Below are 25501 nucleotides of genomic sequence, written 5' to 3' on the forward strand. Positions count from 1 at the left end.
GTCCAACAATCAGCACCACACGTGGCCTTGGTCACTCTGACATCTTGCCTGTCTTTTCTCCTGACAATGACATAGTCGATAAGATTCCAATGCTTAGAGTGGGGGTGCATCCAAGAGGTCTTGTTCCGGGTAGGCAGGCGGAACGTCGTGTTGGTGATAAGAATGTTGTGTGCTGCACAAGTCTTCAGTAGGCCGTTGCTGTTACATTTGCCCACTCTATGTCTGCCAACGACTCCATGCCGGGCTATTGAGTTGCATCCTACTCTTGCATTGAAGTCACTGAGCAGGATCAGCTTGTCAGTGCTACTCACAGCTGATAGCAAGGAATCCAGTCCTTCATAGAACCTGTCTTTCATCTCGTTCGGGTTAGTCATTGTGGGAGCATAGGCACTGATCAGAGTGGCTTGGTTTCTATTCTGTAGCGGAAGATGTAGTGTCATAAGCCGATCATTCACACCCTTGGGAAGACTGGCAAATTGCCGAACAAGGTGATTCCTGATGGCGAATCCGACTCCAGCATCGTGACGCTCATCGGTGCCACAACCGCTCCAAAAAAAGTATATCCACCTCCAGTTTCAGTTAGCTGACCTTCATTAGCAAGACAAGTCTCACTGAGGGCTGCAATATCAATGTTGTATCTTGCAAGCTCTCTGGCAACCAAAGCTGTTCTTTTTTCTGGTCTGTCTGTTGTAGGTTTGTCCAAAAGTGTGCGCACGTTCCAAGTTCCAATGGTGAGCGATGTCACCATACGTTTAATCTGTTTATTTGTATTTGTTCGACCGCCATATTGGGATTCCCGCCAGCTGCGGTAAACTGGCCAGGATGTAGTGAAGCAGGCAATGTTTAGGGCACCTTTTCTAGCCCCTTCCCCAATTCTACGGAGGTGAGCAGTGTGTTCCTAAAAAGGACTGCTCAATCACCCAGGTAGACGCCGGATTTCACTGCTGCTTTGATCAGCGAGAAACGACCATTAAACCTGAGCAGCCTGTGTGCAGGTGCGTGACTATAGCTCCCAGTGTGTCCATCTGCTGCTTCATCATTCGCCCATTGCCACAGGACTTTGAAGGTTGCGATAATGATGATGGTAATAATGTGGTGTCGAGACTTGCGCGTGATTTGGATTTAAGTGAGGAAAAGTTGCGCAACGTCAACCTCACTCTCTCTTCCCAGTTCCTATCTGGGTCCAGTAGCAAGACGAAAGTCAAGACTGCTGGAGATGGGACTGGGCGCAGTGGATAACCAGGGCGTCTTCTGTGTCTTGTCCTGCTCTACGCGTTGCATAACACTTGCGTAGACCGCCTTCTTGACCATTGGACCTTCCATTGGTCTCATGCACTCAATCCGCCGGAGTCTGTCTTCACATGCTGGGATAGACAACTCCCTGTCGCACTGAGGGTTTTGGGCCCATCGGCTACCCTCACCTGGTTTGGCTGGCCAGTCGAAGCCATTGCCCAGGGTGTGGCTGCTGTCGCATGCAAACAGCTACGGGGAGCCACAGGTGAGAGCTGGGTGCTAGGTGGGGGCCAAAGGTGGACGAACCGCCCTAAAAGGACGCGACATGTTCAACCACCAGAGGTTGACCAGAGGTACCCCTCCCTGACACTCCCTGACACCCCAATGTAGCACCCAACTGAAACACCTCACTCCAACTCCATGGGGGGTGGGCGAGCAGGGAGAGCTTGAGGTTCAAGGCCTAAGTCCAGATTAACTCTTCAGGGGTTCCAGGGTAAATGGATTATGTGCTCCCCCACTCCCACCCCAAGACTCTGGTGCGAGGCCAAAAATGAGGGGTTCAGTGGTTAGGACAGGTCTGCCAAGGAATGGGATAGGGATGGAAGGTGCAGGAGCTGGTGTGCAGGAGGGGGTGAGGGTGCGAGATCTGGGTGGGAAGTCGGGTAAAGGAGCAGGCTGAGAATAGGGTGTCTGACCAGAGGGAGGAGGCAGGAGCAAGGGAGGATGCAGGAGCAAGCTGGGGGTGGGTAGGGTATCTGGCCAGGGAGGAGGTTTAGGAGCAAGGGAGGGTGCAGGCATAGGCTGGTGATAGGGTATGGGGCCAAGGGGGAAGGGTGCAGGAGCAGGCTGGAAGTAGGGTGTCTGGCCAGGGGAGGGGCCAAGAGCAAGGAAGGGGGCAGAGTCTGGCTAGGAGGGCAGGTTCAGGAGCGGGCCGCGGGTAGGTTTTCTGGCCATGGGGCAGGTGCAGGAGTGGGCTGGGGGTGAGGAGTATCAGTAGAGTGTGTGTGTGAGGATCTAGGGGTGCAGGGTCTTTGCTTGGGGGTATGAGTGAGGGGATTGAGGGTGTGGAGTCTTGGCAGGGTGGTATGTGATGGAGCTCAGGAGCCAGGGGTCTCAGCTTGGGGGAATGTGTGATGGGGGAATGAATGAGGGGGCTGGAGGTGTGGGGGGCCACTTACTTGATTTTGCACTACTGCCAGCACTGTGGGCTGGGCATGGCCTCCCACCGCTCCCATTTGCTGGATTGAGGCCAATGGGAGCAGCGGGGAAAGCCTTCAAGAAGCATGTCCCTGTGCTGCTGTTCCCCCCCGACCAGGGGAGCACGCGTGTGGAGGCACTTCTAGCTCAGCAGGGTGACACTGGCAGGGAGCCTTGGGCTTTCTCCCCTCCACTCGCAGAAAGCTGGTGCTGGCACTCCAGCCTCGCAGGGGACTGCGAGGCTGGAGTGCCCGTGCAAGCTCCTTGCTGCAGGGGAGCAATTGGGGGAGGGACTGAGCTCAAACTCCAAAAGAACCATATCTGGCTCCCTGTTGGGCCATAGGTTGCCGACCTCTGTAGTACACAAAGATATGGAGTAGACCGGGGGTGAGCAAAAGGGCCTCCATGGGCCAGAGCTGGCCTGCCAAGTGGGTGGATTCGGCCTGCGAAGGGCCTGTTGCTCCCCCGCTCCCAGGCCAATTAGGGCCTGGGGCCAGGGAGCACCCAAAGCCTTCTCCGCTCTGCCCCCACCCTGCACGTGGCTCAAAGTGCCGCTTTGCCCTGCCCCAGCTCTGTGAGGACTCCACGGCATTTCAAAGTACCACGTGCTCCTCGCAGGCCAGGAGGAGGCTTCCCACGCTCCCCCGTCCCCAGGCTGTGATTGGTCTGGGGGCGGGGGAGCGTGCCAAGCCTCTTTCAGGGCATGGGTGCCTAGTGGGAAGGGTAGGCAGGAGGGGTCCCCCACCCCCACACCAATCATGGTCTGGGGGTGGGGTAGCCCTGCCCCTTCCTGTTTAGGCCCCATTGCTTTCGGGGTGGCCTGGGACTACTTCAAAAAATTTTGTAGTGGCCCCTGGGCAAAAATTATTGCCCACCCCTGGGGTGAGGTAATACCATTTGTTTGTAATAGCTTGATCTCAGCACAACTGTGCTTTGCATCATGACCACGTATGATACATGTCATTAAATCCCAGGGCATGTATCTAATCATCTTGTTTTAAAATAATCTGGATTATCCACAAATGCAGATTTTGTATTTCTTTGTTACATCAAATCTGTTCACTGCAATGAGAATTAATTAGGATCACAGACTTTTTAAAAAAGGCACTTGAAAATACTTTTTTGAACTACCTAAAACCGTTGACTTGTCTGTCTGATAGACTGTGATCACCCCATCCTTTGTGGAAGAGAAAAAGCCTCCAGGAAGGATCCACTGCATTGTAAAACAGAGAACAACCTAAGGAGATTGCCCATTGTTTCAATGTTCTTTTATCCAGCACCTTTTATATCCACATGGGCTAATCTGTCAGTATCTTTTTGGTGTTGATGAAGTACCCAATACCAAGTTCCCTACTACAGGTTCAGTATGACAGTTACCTTTTAGAGAGTTGGTATTACCTGCCCAGTCTTCAGTTATTACAGCCAAAATTGCATTAGATTTATTTGTTGCCATATTAAATGGCACACATGCTGTCTGTGCAATCATAACACGTCAGCGTGACAGTTTTCAGGTTTTTTTCTTCCTGGTTGACTTTTGGTTTTGTTACTTCCTTCCTGCAGTCTAACTTCTGTAGATTCCCCTTGTATTATTTTCTGTCTATATTTGGGTTTGCAGAGTTAAACAGCTTAGTATTATCTGTGACATACCTTGGGTTGCTGAAGGTTGCAGCTAACTATTTAATAGGATGGGTTGATCACAAGTACGTAAGACATTCAGCATATTGCCTCATTGTTTGGGCAGCCGTTAGCATCAAGTTATAGTGACAAAAAGTTAGGTTTTGTGTTGCCATTGCTTTTGATTATTCAAGATCCTTTCTGTAGAAGAGGCCAAAACCTAACTAAGAATTAACCTAACACACTGAAATCACTTTGACTTCTGAAGTTTTATCTCTCACCAATTCCATCAAGTTGAGAAATTTATTGAACTGTGGCTTTTTAGTGTGTCAAATGAATGTGTTGCATTGTTTCTCAGTTCTGCACAATCTACCATCTGCTTGCCTACCTTTTTGCTTCAGGAAGAACAAATTAGGACGTGATCTTACATAATCCCCTCGCGTTTTGTGTACAAAATAAGGTGCAACTGAACAAAATTGTTTGAACAGAATACATTATTGAAAAATACTAAAATCAAGACAAATCCACCACTTTATATGAAAAAAAATTAGTTATGAGGAGAGAGCTATTATGTTGTAGTGCATTTGGATTAAATCTTGTAAATAGACCTTTTGTCCCAGACTGATCTGTAAATGAAAAAAATCCTATGCTATTTTAGTTTGTGAATCATCGTCTGTTGCTAAATTTGCACAACAGAATGCAGTTGGATATGTTTTGACAGTAGTTCTTATTTACTTTATTCACACCACTTTTAGCTTGTTTGCCACCACTATTTTCCACATTGTGGCTGACAAGTCAAGGAGCCAGCAGAAAATAGCTGGGTGAAATATGATACCAATGTTTTAAAATGTCCCCAGTATGGGAACTATTGTATTATTCTGTTTTAGTATACCCCAGCACTGGCATCATATGAGCACACTTAAAAACAAGCACAGTGACATTCTGGCCTCTAGGCAAATACTTTCATTTAACATCTTTGTAACATATTTTTGTTACAAAATCAAGTCACACCTTCGAGTAGGCAAAGCCTTAACTGATGGAGGAGCTGTTCACTAGGATATGAAGATTCAAGTCTGACCACCTGAAGAAGCAAGTCTCATAGTCTGGGATCTACCTTCCCCATTGGAATGTCTAGCCTAAACTCCTCATGTGAGTATATTTTAGGATCTGTTAGTAGAAGCACCTCATCAGTCAATATATCATAGGGAGAGATGTTTTATCATAGGTAATCGGGTCCCTCCTCATCATATTAGTTTTTACATAGTGCATTTCCTCAGTAGGTATCAGTGTGATTTACAAAAGAGGTTAGTATCATTATTCTCATTTTACAGATGTAAATTTTACTGGTTACAGATGGTGCCTAGAAGGGTACATGTAAGGTGATGGGAAAGGAGAGCAGGGCAGAGAATATGGGTGTGATGTACTCACCCTGTCTCTCTCCCCTAAGTAGACATTTGCTGAATTCTGCACTAGCTGAAGGCATTAGTTCCCTTTGGATGGGTCAGTTGTGTTGGGCAGTGCTCTATGGCCTGTGTGGCATGTCAGATGTATTAGGTTAAATCCTTAACTGGTGTAAATTGGCATCTTTGTTGAAGCCAAATTGAGCAGTGTTAGTTTGTTACTTGGGGCTCCAGCCCATTTTGTGGCAAAGGCCCTGGAATTATCGGCAACATTGTCTCTTGTCTGTTGCAATCAAAACAGTCTCCCCTTTGTGATGGTTGTGTAATTAGAGCACATGCATGAGCCTACAGGTTTAAGGGTTGCTTTATTGTATCTGTTTATTTAACAAAAACTTAAATGTTGTGGTACACTTGTGTGGGCATTTGAAAATGATGAAGAATTTATGCAGCCATTTATGTTTAAGATTCCTCATGTTTTTTCATGCATCCGTATTTATTTGAGGTACTGCAAATATTAGCAGCATGCCTAGTTTTATTTATAGTGGCATGACCCCAACTTGATTGTTTTAACCTTAAATTTTAAAAAGGACATTAGTGGCTTAGGGCATGTTTACGTATCAAGTGCTGAAGTGAAACAGCTGCATGTCTGGTGAGGACATGATGCTGATGGGATAGAGCTCTCCATCAGCATAATAAACCCACCTCTGTGAGCGGAGAGAAGCTCTCCTGCCAATGTAGCACCGTCCACACTGATCTTTGTCAGGGTAACTTATGTCAGTCATGGAGTGGTTTATTTATACCTTTGAGCAATATAAGTTCTGCTCTTGTAAGCTGTAGTGTGCACATGGCTGTGAAGTTTGCTGTGAAGTTCAACATCATGGTAAGGAATGATGTCCCTGTTTCACGTGCTGGTTTTATATGAGATGTTCTTAATTATATTGTTTATTACTAGAATAATCTGTTTAATACAAAACAAAAATCTGGGTTGCACATCAGGCCTATTTCCTGCTGGATTATGCGTGGTGAGTTATATTTGTCGAGTTGAAAGAAGTGTCCCTTTTACGAAAATATTTGATTGCTGAGTTTAACTTGCTTCCTTTTCCAGAGTGAAAAGGGCACATTTGTTTAAATTCTAAATCTGATGTTGAGCTAGAGAATGGATTCTTTTCATTAGGATATTTTAGATTTTCAGAAGGTTTTTCACAAAGTCCCTCACCAAAGGCTCACATCAAAGAAGCTGTCCTAGGATAAGAGAAAGGGTCCTCTCATGGATTGGTAACTGGTTAAAAGATAGGAAACGAAGGGTAGGAATAATGTCTGTTTTCAAAATGAAAAGAGGTAAATAGTGGGGTCACCCAAAGGTCAGAACTGAACCAATGCTGTTCAAAATATTAAAAAATGATGTGGGAACAGGTGGCAAAATATGGCAGATGAAATACAATGTTGATAAATGCAAAGTAGTGTGCACAAGAAAACACAGCCCCAACTGTATGTAGAAAATGATGGGGTCCATATGAGTTAACATTAAAAAGAGATCTTGGAGTCATTTAGGATAGTTCTCTGAAATCATCCATTCAGTGAGTAAATGAACCCCAAATCTCCCAGCTTCTCATTGTAAATTATGTGCTCCAGCCCTCTAGTCATTTGTTGCCAATGTGTCTACAACGTTTCTGTAATGGGGGCCAAGAATTGGACATAATACTCCAGATATCAGAGGGGTAGCCGTGTTAGACTGAATCTGCAAAAGCAGCGAGGAGTCCTGTAGCACCTTATAGACTAACTGAAGTGTTGGAGCATAAGCTTTTGTGGGCAAAGACCCACTTCGTCAGATGCATGACGAATACTCCAGATGTGGCCTCATCAGTCCCGAATAAAGGGGAATAATCACTTCTCTAGATATGCTAACAGTGCTTCTCCTAATGCACCCTAATATGCTGATAGCCTTCTTGGTTACAAGGACACACTGTTGACTCATATCCAGCTTCACATCCACTATAATCCTTAGGTCTTTTTCTACAGAACTGCTGCTTAGCCAGTTTGTCCCCAACCTGTAGCAGTGCTTGGGATTCTTCTGTTTCAAGTGCAGGTCTCTGCACTTGTCCTTGTTGAACCTCATCAGATTTCTTTTGGACCAATCCTCCAATTTCTCTAGGTAACACTGGACCCTGTCACTACCCTCCAGCATATCTACCTCTTCCCTCTAGTTTAGTGTCATCTGCAAGCTTGCTGGGGGTGCAGTCCATCCCCTCATTCAGGTCATTCATGAAGATGTTGACCAAAACCAGCCCCTGAACCAACCCTTGAGGCACTCCGCTTGATACAACTGCCAACCAGGCATCGAGCCTTTGATCACTAAGATGGACAATCCAGCCAGCTTTCTATTCACCTTCATACAGAAAATGTATGAATTAATAACAGCAGTATAAGAGTCATGTTTTGGAAGTCAATATGCAATGGAAATGGATTTGATATTATCTTAGTTCCACTCATTAGTCTAACAAAAACTTCCCTATACAGGCAGTCCCCGAGTTACGCGGATCCGACTTATGTCGGATCCGCAGTTACGAACGGGGCCCTCTCCCTGGTCTCCAGCAGACCAGGGAGAGGAAGCAAAGCGGCGGAGCACGTGGGCAGCGGACAGCCCAGACGCGTCTGGGCTGTCCGCTGCCCGCGTGTTCGGTCGCTTTGCTCTGCTTTGCTCCCCGTCCCCCTGGTCTGCAGACCAGAAGGACGGGGAGCAAAGCAGAGCAAAGCCGCGGAGCCCGAGGGCAGCAGGACAGCCACGGCGCGTCTGAGCTGTCCCGCTGCCCCCGTGCTCCGCGGCTTTGCTCCAGACGCCTGTGGTACAGCAGCTGGGGTGCTGCCGGTTGGTCCTGTAGCGCCGCTCTGGGCGCTACTGGACCAACCCGGCAGCACCCCAGCTGCTCTGCCCCAGGTGTCCTGATTCAGCCACTGCTGGTCAGTTTCAGCAGCAGCTGAATCAGAACACCTGGGGCAGAGCAGCTTGGGTGCTGCTGGGTTGGTCCAGTAGCGCCGAGAAGCGGCGGCGCTACTGGACCAACCCAGCAGCACCCCAGCTGCTCTGCCCCAGGCATCCCCAAGTCAGCAGCTGCTGAAAATGACCAGTGGCTGACTACAGGAAGCCCCTGCCCCGGGCTTCCTGGAATCAGCCGCTGATCAGTTTCAGCAGCAGCTGACTTGGGGATGCCTGGGGTTCTTAAGTTGAATCTGTATGTAAGAACTGGCATCCAGATTCAGCCGCTGTTGAAACTGATCAGTTTCAGCAGCGGCTGAATCTGGACGCCAGTTCCGACTTACATACAGATTCAACTTAAGAACAAACCTACAGTCCCTATCTTGTACGTAACCCGGGGACTGCCTGTACTTGATTTTAGATAGTGTATTTGAGCTATTGCCTCTAGGTAAAATTCATTAGTTTACTTTTGCATACATAACATCTGATTATCTTTAAGATCCTAAAATTGTCCCTCTGTTTCACTCATTTGCATTTCTACTGGTACACTGGCTAATTTTTCCTTGACCTCTTATCTCTCTCTCATTTTCTTAATCAGGAATGGTTGGAAAACTTTGAAGAAGAGAGAATATTTTCTGTAGCAAAAGTTATCCATTTCCTGACCAGCCTTAACCCTAATGCTTTTCATTTTTATATTCTTGGTCTACTCTCTCCTTTCTTCTCATTTTTCTAATACTGTTTTTTTCCCCCTAATACTTTTTTTTTGCACCTTTTTAGGGACCACCTTGTCTTTCTTTTCCTTCCTTTCATTTTGTGTGATCATTGGTTACCAATGGTAATTTATTTCCTTGTATTAGTTTACATTACCTCTATAATCCTAGAGTTCTCTGCATTTTTTGTATGCTTTGGGAAAGGATTGACACTTTGAGTAAGTCATTGGGTCTTACTCCAAACTGTAGCCATTCTGTGTCGCAATGAACACCAGCATCTGCTCAGTGAGCCCAAGGGGCAAATCAGCAGATTTTTAGGGAGATGTTGTTGTGAAGCTGTTACTTTTTTATTTAATGGTCTTTCAGAACAAACTATGTCCAGATTTAATAATAGGAATGTCAACTAAAAAGCCTGTTTACCAACACCATAGTCAGTAAATGTATGGTTTGATTTCCCATCTATTGTGCCCAGTGTTTGTTTCCTTGGTGCAAGAATTTATTGCTGAATTTACACTGAAGATTAGTAGCATGCAATCTTTATTGAGCCACATTGCTCAGACTATTAGCTCCCTAGTAAAATCACATAACTTTAATGTTATGCTAATTTATGATAATTTTGATCATCTTTAAATGTAAATTTAGCTTAAAAGTGAAGATTTTGTCATTTAAAACGTGTCTCATGCTTCCTTTTTAATGAATGATTTTAAGGAGTTAGTTATAAATTCACCTTACAACTACTTTAGTATGGATGATTTCTTCTTTTAAGCATTTGGCTTCCTCCAACGACAACCCCTGCAGTGGCAAACCATCTCTAAGTAAATGCAGCTGGCTTGCTGCACAATCATGAATGACACTGCATTTCATTATTAATAATTGAAGGAGCTTTGTCTCTCCCTGCTGGGTCCTGTATATAATTCATGGATCATAAATCTACTCTAAAATCTAGGAAAAATTAAATTTTATTGAGCAAGAGAGGTTGGTGAGAGATTTTATTTGCTAATAGCTAGAGCTTGTATTTACATGTTTTCCTCAAAATATTCTAACTAGAAAATTTAGAATGACTAATTAGCCATCTTCCAGCATTGTGATGGTGTTAGTTCTTGAAAGTCTGTTTCCTACTTTAACACCATAAAGTAGGTCTTAGACCAGTGGTCCCCAACCTTTCGAGGTTGTCGGGCGCCAGGGGGCGTGGCCGTTCGCCCGCCGGGCGCCAGGGGGCGGGGACACTTGTGCCCCGGGGGCAGCCCCCCCCATAGCTGCATGCCCGGGGCCGGTGCTCCCCCCACCCAGCGCCGCGCGCCCGGGGCCGGCACTCCCCCCGCCATGCACCCGGTGCCAGGCCAGCCCCGAGCACCTGGCAGGCGTTTGGAAATGCCCCTGCGGGCGCCATGGCGCCCGCGGGCACCGTGTTGGGGACCACGGTCTTAGACAAACAGAGAAGTTTACTTCACTCTCTAGACCAGGGGTCAGCAACTTTTCTGAAGTGGCGTGCCAAGATTTAACCCTCCTGTCCTGGACCATACCACTCTTCTGGTGGGGGAAGTGTCTTTCTCCACTGCACACCCTGTGAACCACCTGGCTCAATGCAAACCTTTCTGCAGGCTACCAGATGCTAATGGAAACTCACCGTTAATTACATAATTACGCCCAAGCCATTTTACTAGTGCTGCAGCGAGGGAGAATGGTTTAATTTAAAGTATTAAACAATCTAAGCATTTTAACTTTCTTGTGTTAGTTTATCAAACTTCATTTTAAAGAAAGTAAAATATTAATGTATGTCCAATACAAAAGGTTTCCATGTTTTCTTTATTTACGACAGGGATGGGGAACCTTTTTTGGGTCAGGGGCCACTGATCCACAGAAAAATCAGTTGGGGACCACACAAGTGAGATGCGGGGAAAAAAAAAAAAAACCTCCTCCGGATATCCCAAGCCCTCACTGATGTGGCTCTCAACTGAGAAGACTCACCCTTCTGGTGTTCTAGCCCCATGGAGTGAGGGGAAGGGACAGGGAGGACTGAGGCTCAGGACCAGATTTACTTTCTGGGGTTCCAGGGTTAGTGGATTTTGGGGACTCCCTTAAGCTCTAGGGTAGGGACCAAAATGAGGGATTCAGTGTTCGAGACAGGGCTGCCAGTGAGTGGGATAGGTATGGGGGTGCAGGATCTGGGCAGGAGGTGGGATGCAGGAGGGGGTAAGGAGGGCAGAGTCTGGAAGAGAGTTTGGTGGCAGGTGGGAGTACGAGAGAGAGTTTGGAGGTGTGAGGGGGTTGGGGAAATAACGCAGAAAATGTCAGAGGGGAGAATGCAGCCAAATAGTTGGCACATGAAAACTCTTGTGGCTGGTTGATTATTGTGCGAATGGGCTGAAATTCTCATTCACACACAATGATAAGTCTTCACACATCTTCCCTCTATTCTAGCCTTGCTCTCCTCAGCCCCATGATCCCCTCCTCCCCACAGCCACGGGGAGTGGGGACAGAGTCACTTCCCAGCCTGGCCCAGCCCTTTGCTGAGGGCTCATCCCTCACCTGCAAGCTGCAGCTCTGGGCGCAGCGGGGCACTAGGGAAGGGGCTCCCTGCCGCCACATGCACACACCTCGTGGGGAGCAGTGCAGCGCAACCCTGGCACTGGCGTCCATGTGTGACCAGCCACCCAGCCCTGATCTGTGGAGCAGGCCCAGCCCCACCTCCTCCTACACCAGGAGGCAGAGCCTGTAGCACAGGAGGGGGGGTGTTAACCTCTTAGCTCCCAGGCTGGGCAAGGGCAGGCTTAGGGTTGTGCATGTGCGCCTCATCCTTCCCCCACACCACCAGGAAGCAGTAGCTAGTGCTTCAGCCTGCAGCTGAGCTGCAGCACAGGCTCCCCGCTGCTCAGTGTGAAGGGGTGGAGCTGAGCTCTCGCCCTGTGTGCCACAGAAAATTGGCTCACATGCCGCTGGTTGCCGACCCCTGTTCTAGACATTATTTGTTCTTATAGATATATGGAAACTGTGACTTGATATGCACAGTTTTTTGTATTATAAAAGTTCGTCCTGTCCTCTACAGAGAGCAGGACAGTGTTATCCATTTCTCAAAAGAAACAAGTTCTGGAATGCAGGTCCGTTCCCTGGAAATCTGAAAGACTTTCCCATAATTGTTCTTTAATTGGAGAGGTGAGCAGACAATTTGATTTAGCAGGGTGCTATTCCTTTTAACATCCTTTTGAGAAACCTTTACATTTAGGGCACTCCTAGGAAGAAACTTTAAGTTAATATGAAGGTGGCAAGACTTGATTTTAAAAGCACTTCATGTAGCGATACTGAAAGCAGTCTAGTATTTTTCTCATTAGTAGTTGGGAGCCTGTAGATTGCAGAACGAGTCTTGAGCATCTTTTCTTCCCATTTTGCTCAGTGGAAGTTAAAGCACTTTGCAGAATCAGGCCCTGCTTTTACAGTGTTACAGAATGGAGGACACTTTCTTTTCCCATGTAAATCAACAGCAGAATTGCCACTGACTTCACTGGAGTGAAAATAGGCTCTAGTGGGCATTAAATATGTATTATTTTGTACTGCAGTAGCACGCAAAGGCCAGGGCCCCTTTGTGCTAAGCATTTGTGTGTGTGTATATGTATGTATAAACATTATCCCAAATGATGTTTTACTTCTTATTACCATTTTTTAAATATTTTGTGGATCACTTATGTGTTAATAGATATCAAGCTTGACAGGTCTGAGGATGTCCCTCTTTTTTTGATATATTTAGAATAAATGTTGATTTTCTTACTTAGTGTGTGTGGTCCAAAAAGTGAGCCTGAAATGTTACATGGTTATTGTTCACTTCTGCTCACTGTGCCTAGTCAAAAGCCACAGCATCTTAGCTTATTCACAGAACAAGGTGTTCTCTCTTGTCAGAATCACATAGCTGGGAAAAACAAACACACATTTACCTCCAAACCTACTAGCAAGTTTCTGATTCCAGTCTTTGGTAGTACTGATATGTAAAGGAAAGGAGGAGTCAAATTTCAAAGTCACTGAACTTCCCTTTCTATCTATTAGAGTAAACAGTGATGAGATTTGTGTTTGTTTGTAAAGCTAAATTAGAGAGTTTTATTGATTAATGTTAAATATGAAGAGTTGGGATGTCAATTTTTGTGGTTGTACCACTCGCTCCTGTCTGTCTCTTTTGGATTGTTGTATGTTATGTATGAGGCCCAATCCAAAGATAATTGAATTTGATAGAAAAACTCCCGCTGACTATGTGAAGGGGCTTTGGATCAGGCCTAGAATGATCATTATGTTGGCAGCCATATTGATAAGGTATCTATCCACTGACTCCACTATTATTGCATTTGCGGCATTATGAGTATGTGGTTTCTAAGAACATTTCATATTGTTTTAACAGGAATGGATTAGCAAACTGCCGGATGAGGACAGAAAGTGAACAGTCGTGTGGCTCTCCAGTTGTTAGTGGCGACCCAAAGGAGGATCACAACTATAGCAGTGCCAAATCTTCCAACCACAGGAGCACTTCACCTGCCAGTGACTCTGTTTCCTCTTCTTCTGCTGATGACCATTATGAATTTGCTACTAAAGGCAGCCAAGACAGCAGCGAAGGGAGTGAAGTTAGTTTCCAGAGCCACGAGAGCCATAGTGAAACAGAAGAGGAGGACAAAAAGCAAAACCGAAAGGAGACCAAGGACTCTCTAGCTGACAGTGGGTATGCGTCCCAGCACAAGAAAAGGCAACATTTACTGAAGGTGAAAAAAGTACCAAGTGACACACTGCCTCTTAAAAAGAGACGTACAGAAAAGCCCCCAGAGAGTGATGATGAGGAAATGAAAGAAGCAGCTGGATCACTCCTGCATTTAGCAGGAATTCGGTCCTGTTTGAATAACATTACCAATCGGACGGCAAAGGGGCAAAAAGAGCAAAAGGAAACCACAAAAAATTAGAACAAATCAGTGATTTGTTTGAACTTACAAAATTTTGTTTTAGCACGTCAGGTGAATTCTAATGATTTGTGGCAATATCAACATTTTTTTGTTTTTGTTTTTTTGGGGGTTTTTTCTTTCTCTTTTTTTTCTTTTGACCCTTAAGATTTTTATTTTTAAAGGAGATTGAAGCCATAGAACTCATACTGACACTCAGCTAATTTACAAAAGCTTTTCATTACCTGAAGACACAAAGTAAAAAAGCCAAAATCACCATTGCTTTCTCCAGCTTGTCAGAAATGCATGGTTGAATACGCAGTGACATCAACATTATTGTGATGGGCGTACAATTCGGCCCTTGGAGATCCCTCTTATACCTAGAAGAGATGTGCATAATTTAGTAATCATTCAGGCCTGGCCCTTAGGTTTAAAAAAAATGGCCTTATAATTAGGTTTATGAGTGAATGTGAATAGAGAGATTCGGAGGATGGAGGTGGCATGGAGTCCTCAACATCTAACCAAGAACCGGTGGCAGTTGGATACAGTTGTGCCATAGAAGTCTTTGGACTGCCACTGGAGGCATTTGCGCATACAGTAATGCACTATTAGTGCTCCCTGTACTATATGTGGCTCATAATGTGAAGACTGTTAACTTTAAGTTGTGGAAAAATTGAACTGTGTATGCAACGGGTTTCAGTGAAATAATGAGGAGAAATGATGCTGGGGGGAGGGAATTGTTAATGGTATTGTTAATCATTGAATTCTGTCTTCTATATTAAATTAAAAGAATGTTCAAAAAGCCATAAGCCTGAAGATTGGCACTGCGTGCAAAAATAATAATAATATGGAAAACAAGCTATGTCTTCTAAACTGCCTGAGTGAAAAGCAATCAAGTCTAAGAAATTACAGTAGATATTAAGGAAGAAAATAAATCAGAATATTTTTCTGTTGATCAAAAATATTTGATCTAATTGGGGAAAAATGCTACAAACCCTGCCATTAGTATTATGCTATATTTAAAACAAAAAATCAGAAACAAAAAAAAGCATATTGATGGACAAGAAACTAGAATACAACAAAGAGCTCCTATACTGCCCTCAAAATTGAGTATGCAGTTAATGTCAGTCAGGATTCATCTGTGCAAAAACATCAGATTTCCAGATTTAACCAGCGTAGCCAGAAGAAAATTCTGATCCACATTGCATGGATTTTGGGGAGAGGAAATTTAAAAAAACAAACTTTTTTTTAATTCAAAGATAAAGTTCTTGTAAGGTAAATAATGTATTTAGCATGAAGCATGAATTATTTTCATATAAATATAGAAAATAGAGAAAAGGCTATGCCTCTAATTTTTAAGCCCTTAGGCTTAGAGTCTGTTTTTGTTTTGTTTTTGGTTTTTGTTTTGGGGTTTTTGTTTCTGTTTTTGTTTTGAAGCAGGTGTTTAAGGTTTAACCTTCTTCAGGGACAAACACTGACTGTTGGGGAACTTACTCTGCAATATTAAAAATATCTTCACACTCTGGTAGGGCTTGGATGGTTGAATTTTACTGCCTTGTCTGCACATTCAGCCCCCTCTCCCTACTTCTGTTTAAAAAAAAAAAGTATGTTCTTTCTCTGCCTGTACATGTGTAACATGATGCAATAATTTGAGGGCAAATTTAGTAGTGAGTGTGTATGATAGAATCAAGAGGATAACGGGAGGCTTAATTGAGGAAAAATAATTTAGATTTGGTTCAGGGATAGGTATGTCAGTGAATAGCTTTGCTAATTTGCCATGAAAAGAAATGAAGTTAGTAAAGGGCCTTATTGATGGTGATCAGAAATGTAGCACAGGATTGGAGGAAGTGATTCAGGTATAGTTGTGCTACTCTCATGAAAATGTTGATAATTAGATTGGAACTCCCTAGAATGGGGAGGGGAGCTGTGAAGAAAATACAATCTCTCCCACCCCAATTTGTGAATTTGGCATTAAAATTGTCTACACTAAGGAAGTTCTCAAGGCAAAAGGAAAATAATAGGGAAGGAAAATCCCTATCATTTTATAAAATACAATTGTTTATCGTCATTAAAAACTTGAGGCCATGATATTTATCCCTGGTGTAACTGTTTCAATCCTCTGAGTTATAGGAGGAAGTATAGCCCATGAACAGGAAGCTATAGTGGGACACGGTTGTCCACACAATGCAATGGAGTAAAATAAAAATTGAACCATGAGGCATTTGGGTTTTTTATGTTATATAGAAAACATATTACAGCACAAGACTGCAGCACCAAAATTAGTTTCTTCTGATTTGCTTAAGTGTAATGCAGGACCCAAAACCTGACTATATTGTGAATTGAATAAAAGTCAATTATCTGGATGCTACAATCTGGTAACTTCAAGCCGAGTAGATTGAGAAGACAGGAGGCAAAGATGGTAAAACCCTTATACTCAGATGCTCTGTATGCAGGGTTGGCCCCCCAGGTTTAAATTACAACCCTACTAACAGTTGCTAACACATAACACACTGGCTGCCAGCAGCACTGAAAAGCAAAAAGTCACAGCTAGGGATTAGTGCAGCATAGAAGTGCATCAGCCAATATTGCTTCCTCGAGGTACAGTCCCTTCATGACAGCCCTGGGGTCTTTCTCCTGTTGGCAGGTACACCAGCTCTGCAGCCAAAATCCACTGATAGTGTCATACCACAACTGCACCAGAAAGTCTGGCCTCTTGTGTTTCATGAATTTCTGGGAAGAGTAACTGCAAATGAAAATGCATTCACTTGCCTCAAAAGCCAATGCAATACACACTTGTACATATATTGTTCCATCCCACCAGTTTGTTGAACATTAAATTCAATTAAGAGTAAAATTTAGTGGCATCAAGTACATTTGAAGTGATGGCTTACTCCCCACCTTCACCAGAGAAAATGGCATGATCACATAACAGTGTGTAAAAACTTTTCTCAGTCACAAAACTTAATTCCAGAATTATTACACTGATATAATAGTTACTCCAGACATACACTAGTGTAACTAAGATCAGTGTCTGTTCTATGACATCTTCTAATTTGGCTGCTTGATTAAATATGTAATTACCACTAGCATTATCCACCCAAGAAAACAAACTTGTGCGCTAATCCCTAATGAAGGCAAGTTATCTTAAATATATTATTTCTATAGAACTTTACTCATTCCTTTATAGATTTGCTGGTATATTTAAATGTCAGCAGGTGCAATTTGTAGCTCCTACACAGGTGTACTTGGAAGATATCAATAGGTCATATTTTACAAAATACTTTCAGGAAATATTAAAAAAGAGGTACTAGAATTTGGCTTTATGTACTAAAGCCCCCTGAAGACTATTCAAGAAGGGCATAAAATATATGTGATTAAAACTATCTATTGTTTTATGCTAAAAATATTTTGTCCCGAATTCCCATAAATGCAGCTGGTGACATTCAGTACATAACTATAGATTGGTGTGTTTTAAAAAAACAAAACCTAAAAGCCCACCTTTTAAAACACACAAAATACACCTAATTGAGCACAATAACTTCTTTGGAATTTGTCCTGGCTCCATCAGTTAAATATTAATTATTTAATAGGTGAATTCTTTGTACATTGGATTGGAAGGTCTGCTTAAGGTTCATGTAGTCTTATGCAACTAAACATTATAGAGCCAATACAATGTATGCTCATAAATACTCCTCTTAAGTATTAAATAAAAACACATTGCCATCTCCTCAGTGCAGTTAGAATCCTGCCAAAACTAACTGGCAATAGGGTGGTCTTATGGACTTAATTATTTGCCAGATTTTTTTTCCTGATAGCCATTTGAGGAAGAGCTAAAATCTCAACTTCTATTTTCCCTACTACAGTATTTTTTAAAATCTTTCAAAATGAATGTCCTCAAAGCTGGTGTGTGTGTGTGTGTGTATATTTTAGGGCAGCAGTCTATTAATGGCAAATTACAAACCTGAGAGGATTTTAAGGGTGGTTTATAATTGACAAACAAATCCTTACATTTTAAAATATTCATTTTGGAGCAAAAAAAGTTTGCAAGCCAGAGCTAATGCCACAAATAGATTCTGCTAAAGTCTGCAGGTGTAAAGGAATTAACCATTCACTGCTTGTGTGCTGCAGAATATTTGATGATCTTTTATAAAATAATTTTGATGAAATTTTGCCCTTTAAAAATGCTAAGCACAGGTCTTCAGCAGCTTTGCTATTTCATCAAATGTATCTTTCAAAAAACAGAGCTTGAGTCTGATCTCTCACATGTTGAAACCAGAAGTAATTCCAGGAGCATCACTGGAGTTAAAACCAGAATAGGTGAGATTAGACATACACCTCTTTAGCTGTAGTAAATCAGCCTCTGAGCCTAATTCTCATCACACGTGGATTATATATTAGTGTGTAACTTGACTGATGTCCTTGTAGCTAATCCTGATTTACACTAGTGGGAGAAGAAAATCCCTAAACAAACACACCAGCCTTCTATATTTGACTGAATTACTGCCTCACTTTGAAAATTCATATGGTAGAAATTTACAGGCCAAATTCCCTACTTATTTGGACTCAATGGAACTCTAATAGAGTTACGTCAATTTACAACATCAGCGAATTTTGTCCTAAATCATCCTTGGTAAAATTTCTAAAAACACCTAAGTCAAGAGTGACCTACTGACTTTTATTGAGAGATGGGCTCCTAAGTCATTAAGGGCCAAATTTGTAAATGTGTTTAGGTACTCAAAGTTGCATATAGGCCACTGCCTAGTGGAATTTTCAAACATGCCTGGATGTCTTGCTGCTGTTGAAATCAATGGGAGTTAGTTGCTTAGGGCTTTTGAAAATTCCACGAGAGAGAGGTGCCTGGGGATCTGCATCATTAGGCACCATTACAAATCTGGCCCTATGTGTTTTTGAAAAATATATCCTGATTCCGAAGAGAAGTGGAAAACCACATTCACAATTTCAGATACAAATTCAATTCATTTGATCAAGCAAGTGAATCAAGTTATTTCAGCTGGGTCACAGCTGTCCAGGATACCTTTTAAATTTTTATTTAGAAAAGTTTATTTTTTAAATATCTTCTTGACTTTGCCAGCAAAAGAGCATTTGAATCGTACATACTCTTGATTGTAACAAAGTATCAGTGTTGACATTTGACCGGTTCAGTCTTTAGTGTTGTTCTTCACAGCCCTCCAGTAATATATCAAACACTGTTATGCACATAATGCAGCACTGTGATCTAATTTAAATAATACTTTTTTATTATTTATACTACTCTATGTAATATACATCAACACTTTGCTATATAACCTAAGTGATAACCCTTTTCTTAGTTATCTGCCAAACTTTGAACTTCTGTTTGGTTTATATTGTAGTTAATGCGGCTACAAAGTTGTAATGTCTTTTTCTTTTTAGTCAGAATGTGTAAATCAAACTATATACATCTTGTGTGTTTCTATTTTGAGCTGGAGTTTGAGGATTTACACACAAACATTTGGTGTTCTGTATAAATCTGCATACCTTTGTGAAATCATCTGTTAATCCCCTTTTATTTAGTATTAATTGACAGTGATTTATTAGGGTTTCTTGTTTTTACTTTTTCTAATACTGGTTATTCTTGAATTAAGCACAGACTTGTCAGCTGGGTTGCTTTATTATTGATAGTGTATATGACCTTATAAATCTTCCACAGTTCAGCAAACAAGTACTAGCTTCACTGACCAAAAAAAGAAAAAAATTCTCAACCTGATGTGTCTATGGTGCTGTATTTTGCTGGTGTACATTTAAAATAAGAAATGAGTTAACAAAGGTCACTTCTGAGTTGTTGTGCTAAACGAATATCCTTTTCTCTTTTCTGTTAGCATTGAAACAAAGAGTATTTATCTGAAAATATATAATTGGATTTTTTCCCCACTGTATCACATTTGCAATGAGTATAGATAGCATGGGGTTTCTATTCCTTTTGCAAAGAGGGTGAAATTTGCCCAGCGCCTGATCCAATGTCTATTTGAAATGAATGGGAGTGTTTTAAGTTATCTTCATTGGGCTTTGGATCAGGACACCAGCACTGAAGACCCACCACTTAAGCCCAAAATTAAGGATTTAAGTGATGGAAAGGCCTTGTGCTGACATTCAACACTAGAGTGGATTTCACCTAAAGCTGATACTCCATATTAGATGTTCAGATGCTAATATGGATAATAGATCTTAGCTAGAAATTGGATTCCATCCCTCTATGACTGTGGCCTGAAATCCCAATAGCTATTTTTTTCTAGTTCAGATAAGACTGAAATTTTAAGTTAATTGAACATTGTACATTTCCTGAGTATGTGTGTGGGACAACAGTTAAAAGTAATACCTGCATCTGATAACCAATTTCATGCCTGCATCATTCACACTCACTACTTAAAACTGCCATTATGTAAAATGTTGGGGGAATGATTTGTGTGTGTATGAAAAAGCATTATAAACTTGTACATTTTTATACTCTGATTCTGTAATATTTCTGAAATATTTTGTTTTACAGAAAAAAGTGATAAAGCAATCAAAAGACCAATAGGTTTAATATCAGTGCTTAAGGGTCACATGACCTTAACTGGCCAATGAGTTAATTTAGTACAGTAACAAGCCAATTTTTTTTTTTTTTTTTTTTTTTTGCTGTACTTGGAGTATGAAACTGCCAATTTCATACATATTGAAATGAGAACTGTGATGGGGGAATAAACAGTGATGTTAAGTTGTATTTTTGTTTACCTAAATGAGCAGTCCGAAGGCAAGTGCAATCAGCCGATCTTTAGGAAATATGAAAGTGTTGATTTAGAAGCATACTTACATTTTACATTTTCTTGATGTGTAATCATATTGCCAAAGACAAACTATTTCATCAATTATTATTGTAAATAACACTTTCCCAAAACCTACCATAAAGTTTCTGTGATGTATTGTCTTCCAGTTGCAATAAAAATTACTGAGTTGCATCAATTGAATAATAGTAGTTTTGTGTATACTTGCTTTAAAATACATTTCAATATCAAGGAATAGAGTTAATATTTTTAAAACACTAATTGCTGTACAATTGTATTTTTATGTAATTTAAATGAGTTATACCCATGGTATGATCCACTACATATCAATGCATTGCTCACATGCAGTTGAATAAATAGGATATCAAATTTTTCATCTTGCTAAAAAGACTATATGCCTGATTCTCATATGTTTTACGTGGATGTACTTACTTTACTCCTGTTTTACATCCAGTGCAAACCAAAGTCAACTTCAGACATGAGATGATATTGTCTTATTAAGAAGATTTCTAGGTGGTGCATTTGCAATCTTTGGGCCAGTCTCTAATTTCAGTTACACCAGTGCAAATCCCAGGTCAATTCATCCTCTCATCCTGCTGTTTTTGGAGTTAAAAAGCTGGCCCAGGTGCTCATTTTGAAAATCTTCACCTCAGTATTTTGTTTAGTGGCTGACTGAACAGTGAAGGATAAGCAAAGAAAGCTGTTACTATTAATAAGCATTCTCCATTTTAAACAGGCCATATTTCTACAGGCACCCCTAAATATATATCTAGACTGAGCTGCTAAGAGCAAATCATTTCCACAGCCTGTTTTCAAAGACTTGGTTAAAGGTGGAGGGGCGAGCTTTCCTGCTGTTGAGTGAGAGAATATGGCTACTGAGTGGCCCCCAGCTGTCCTGAAGCCTTTATACAAACATCCTTTTTCATAATAGACCTTTTATAATGTATGTGTAGTGGTTGGTATGAGATACCACTGATAGGCATCTGGATCTGATAGATGTGGACAGGTATTTCAGGGAAAGGGGGAAACAAACTTCCTGGGTATACACAAAAAGCATGAAAATGCCCCAGGCCAATAACTGGCTGGGCAATTGATACTTTAATGTACTGTCTGAAAATGCTTCATTTTGTAACCTGTTATTGGTATTCAGGATGATCTCAATAGAATGGAGAAGGGAAAAACCCACAAACGAGATGAGATGAAAGGAGATCAGTGAGAAGGAAAAAAACACTTAACTGTGCTCTGGTCTTTCTTCCTCTAATGGATCCCCCCTCCCATACACTGTATGCGAAGCAAATATTTGGCAGCATGTTGTGCAGATGGATCAGCAGTGACATGCATGCAGAAGGGAGACAAGATTTTTTCATTTCATTAAAAGAAACTTGTTTCATTATTGCTCACATTCCTTTCTGCAAAATCTGAAAGAACACTCTTGGGAAGCCATTGCTGGACAAGAAATAAGTGTATCTGGTACAGGAACATATTTACCAACATGGGCTAGCCAGCAAAAGGGGGAAAAGAATGTTTTTTAAGTTTACATGAGAAGGGAAGTGGAGGCCCAATGGATGTGGTCTGTTCCTAGCTTGGTTGTATTCTTCCTGTGCAACCTTGATCAAGTGATTTAATGTCTCCATATCTCATCTGTAAATGGGAACCATGCCTCTTTTACTGATGATAAATTCATTAATATTTGTGAAGCACTCAGATTCTGTGGTGATGACCATACCATAGCTAAATGGTAGACCTCATGCTTTGGGGAAGAAGGTTAAGGAGGGCCAGGGCCACTTGCACTTTCAATCAATATATAAAATAATAGCTACTCACTTGGGAAAATTCTTGTTTGTTGTAACTAGGGGTGTGTCTAGACTACCTAGTTTTGTTGACAAAAGTGGACTTTTGTCGACAAAACTATACCAGCGTCTACACTACTGCTGAGTTCTGTCGACATAACATCGACAGAACTCAGCAGTTTTGTCGACACTGGTATACCTCATTTTACGAGGCATAACACCTTCTGTCGACAGAACTCTGTCGACAGAAGGTGTTATTGCCTGTAACATTGCGTCCAGACTACGGAGTTCTGTCGACAAAGCAGCTTGCTTTGTCGACAGAACTCAATGTGTCTGGACGCTCTTTGTCGACGGAAGTTTTGTCGACAGTATCTGTCAACAAAACTTCCGTCGACAAAACGCGGTAGTCTAGACGTACCCCCAATGTAAACAAGTTACATAGAAAATCGACATTTTAGATAGACTTGGTGAGTGAGTTCTCAATTTTTAGTGGAATAAAGGCTCTTCCCAGACACATGAAAGTCTTCTATTGTGGAATTAGTAAAGGTGAAGCTGATTGCATTTTCCAGGAGAGCCTTACCCCATTCTTTTGTATACTTTTTCAGTAGTCTCCTAAATTCTAGATCTTCCCAGAAATCTCTTGTGAGATCTGCATTGGCCTGAGGAATAGTAACAACCCCAAAATCTACTTCCTAATCATCGCATCTTGTTAGTCTTTAAAGTGCTGCATCGTCCTTTCTTTTGTTTCTGAGAATCAGATACTTAACTAGTTAAATTAAATTGGTCACACATTAGTCTTGTGCCATAAGAAATGTTTTAACAGAAATTTCTTGTTAGCTTTAGAGAACCATCCTTTAACACTTGGCTCTTGAGAGGTAATATTAATCTATGACTTGTACTCAAAAGTTTTAATATCTCGACATTCCAGAGCATTTGTTTATCTTGGACTTTGCTCTGCTGCATGTCTCCAGTGTCTCTTCAATTATCCTTTCCTCCTATCAGGCTGTAGATAAGAGCTGAAAAGTTCTTAAGATCATTAAGATCTGAAAAGTGGGATTGGTAAGTTTAGTTGGTCTTGGGTTTGCATTCAGAGTTGCAAATGGAACATTAACACACAATGTTCTAACTCCTAAAATTGATGCTCTATCATCTAATCAAAGATTACTTCTTAGGGTGCACGTCTACACAGCAATGTTATTTCAAAATAACAGTCATTATTTTGAAATAACAATATGAGCATCTACACAGCAGTTCCGTTATTTTGAAAGAAATTTGAAATAACAGATGGCTTATTTTGAAATCTGTAAACTTCATTGTACGAAGAATACCGCCTCTTTTGAAATAGTTATTTTAGGGCCTTTGAAAGTAATTACTCTCCAGTACTTCCTGGGGCTCTAAATCGATAGCACATCCACATTAGTGGAGCCTGTCTTGAAATAATTTTGAGGCATCTCTGAAGTGTGGACATGTTATTTTGAAATAAGCTATTTAAAAAAAATTAAAATAGCTTATCTCAAAATAAATGTGCTGTGTAGACGTACCCCTAGACTAGCATGAAATTGTTACCTTTCTGTATGTGTAGATACTGGAGAAGAGACATCAGTAAGGCTGTTCTAAACTTCATACGTGACTTAAATTTCAAAATTTAACTGAAGAATTGTTTATACTGAGTAAATCATTGTGAAGACTCCTAGTAACAACAATTGGAGACCACGCATGGAGTTATACTTTGCACAACAGCCCTTTGCAACATAATCTCTTTATTATGAGCTCCTCCATCTGTGGGAAATCAGTTTTGTGTCCCATAGCAACTCATTAAATTGACAACAAAGTGTTTCCTGTGTATTCACCGCTTAAAATAAAATGAAGCTGCTTCCCTGAATCATCTTGTCCTCCCCATTCCCAGTGTAGAGTGTATTCCTATTTATCAAGTCCAGCATACAAGTTCTGAACTCTTCAGGGCAGAGCCAAGTCTCCACACACATGAAGCACTAGCACTTTGTGCACTGCAAATCAGTGCTGTTATTATTTTTATAACAGCTGATTCATTGTGGCAGATGCAGGTTCTCAACTCCATCTGGAGTAACAAGGATGACGGAAGTGTCTCTCGGAGAGACGGGAGCTAGGACAGAAGTCCTGAAGGGAAACCCAAAGGATAGCCACACAGGGGCTGTGTCCAGACTCAGGGGTTTTTTCGGGAAAAGTAACCTTTTTCCGAAAAAACTTCCCCTGCGTCCAGACTCAAGCCGCATTCTTTCGAAATTAAATTGAAAGAACGCGGCTTTTCTTTCGATGGCGGTAAACCTCATTTCACGAGGAAGAACGCCTTCTTTCGAAAGTTCCTCTTTTGAAAGAAGGCGTTCTTCAATGTAAATAGGGCTTCTTCAAAAGAGAGCATCCAGACTCACTGGATGCTTTCTTTCAAAAAAGCGGCTTGCTCTTTCGAAAGTTCCCGCATGCAGTCTAGACGCTCTCTTTTGAAAGAGGCTCTTTCGAAAGTATCTTTCGAAAGAGGCTTGCAGTCTAGACATAGCCTCAGGGAAGAAGCTGAGATTTATGCTATGCTCCTGCTTTTAACTTGATATTAAAGCCGAACCCCAGGAAAGGGGCAAGTTTGGACATTTTAACTTAGAAACTGTGGACCCTTGCAGGATCCCAGAACCCAGCCTCCAGAACAAGCCCAAAACATGTATACCACAATTAAATAGCCTCTTACTCTGAGCCCCATGAGCTCAAGTCATCTGGCACAGGCCAGCCACAGGTGTTTAATTGCAATGCAGACATACCCGCTGGGGCTTAGATTGAGACAGCCGTCTGGATGCCTAGGAGGAGACAGCAGGCCCAGAGGCAGGCAGAAACACAAGTGCCAAGCAAAT

General features: G+C 42.0%; 1 protein-coding gene across 5 annotated transcripts in view; it reads left to right on the top strand.

Moving 5' to 3' along the window:
• The window catches only part of FOXN3 (forkhead box N3), a 339469-nt gene extending 318460 nt beyond the window's left edge, over positions 1-21009 (top strand). For all 5 annotated transcript variants that reach the window (XM_025184274.3, XM_006122337.5, XM_006122336.5 and 2 more), the window contains one exon: positions 13510-21009. In XM_025184274.3, coding sequence (XP_025040059.1) covers positions 13510-14059 — 550 coding nt within the window. In that variant the 3' untranslated portion in view covers positions 14060-21009. The remainder of the gene's footprint in view (positions 1-13509) is intronic.
• The last annotated feature ends 4492 nt before the right edge of the window (positions 21010-25501 follow it).

Source organism: Pelodiscus sinensis, chromosome 5, assembly GCF_052426305.1.
Source record: "Pelodiscus sinensis isolate ZL-2025 chromosome 5, ASM5242630v1, whole genome shotgun sequence".
Taxonomy (NCBI): domain Eukaryota; kingdom Metazoa; phylum Chordata; order Testudines; family Trionychidae; genus Pelodiscus; species Pelodiscus sinensis.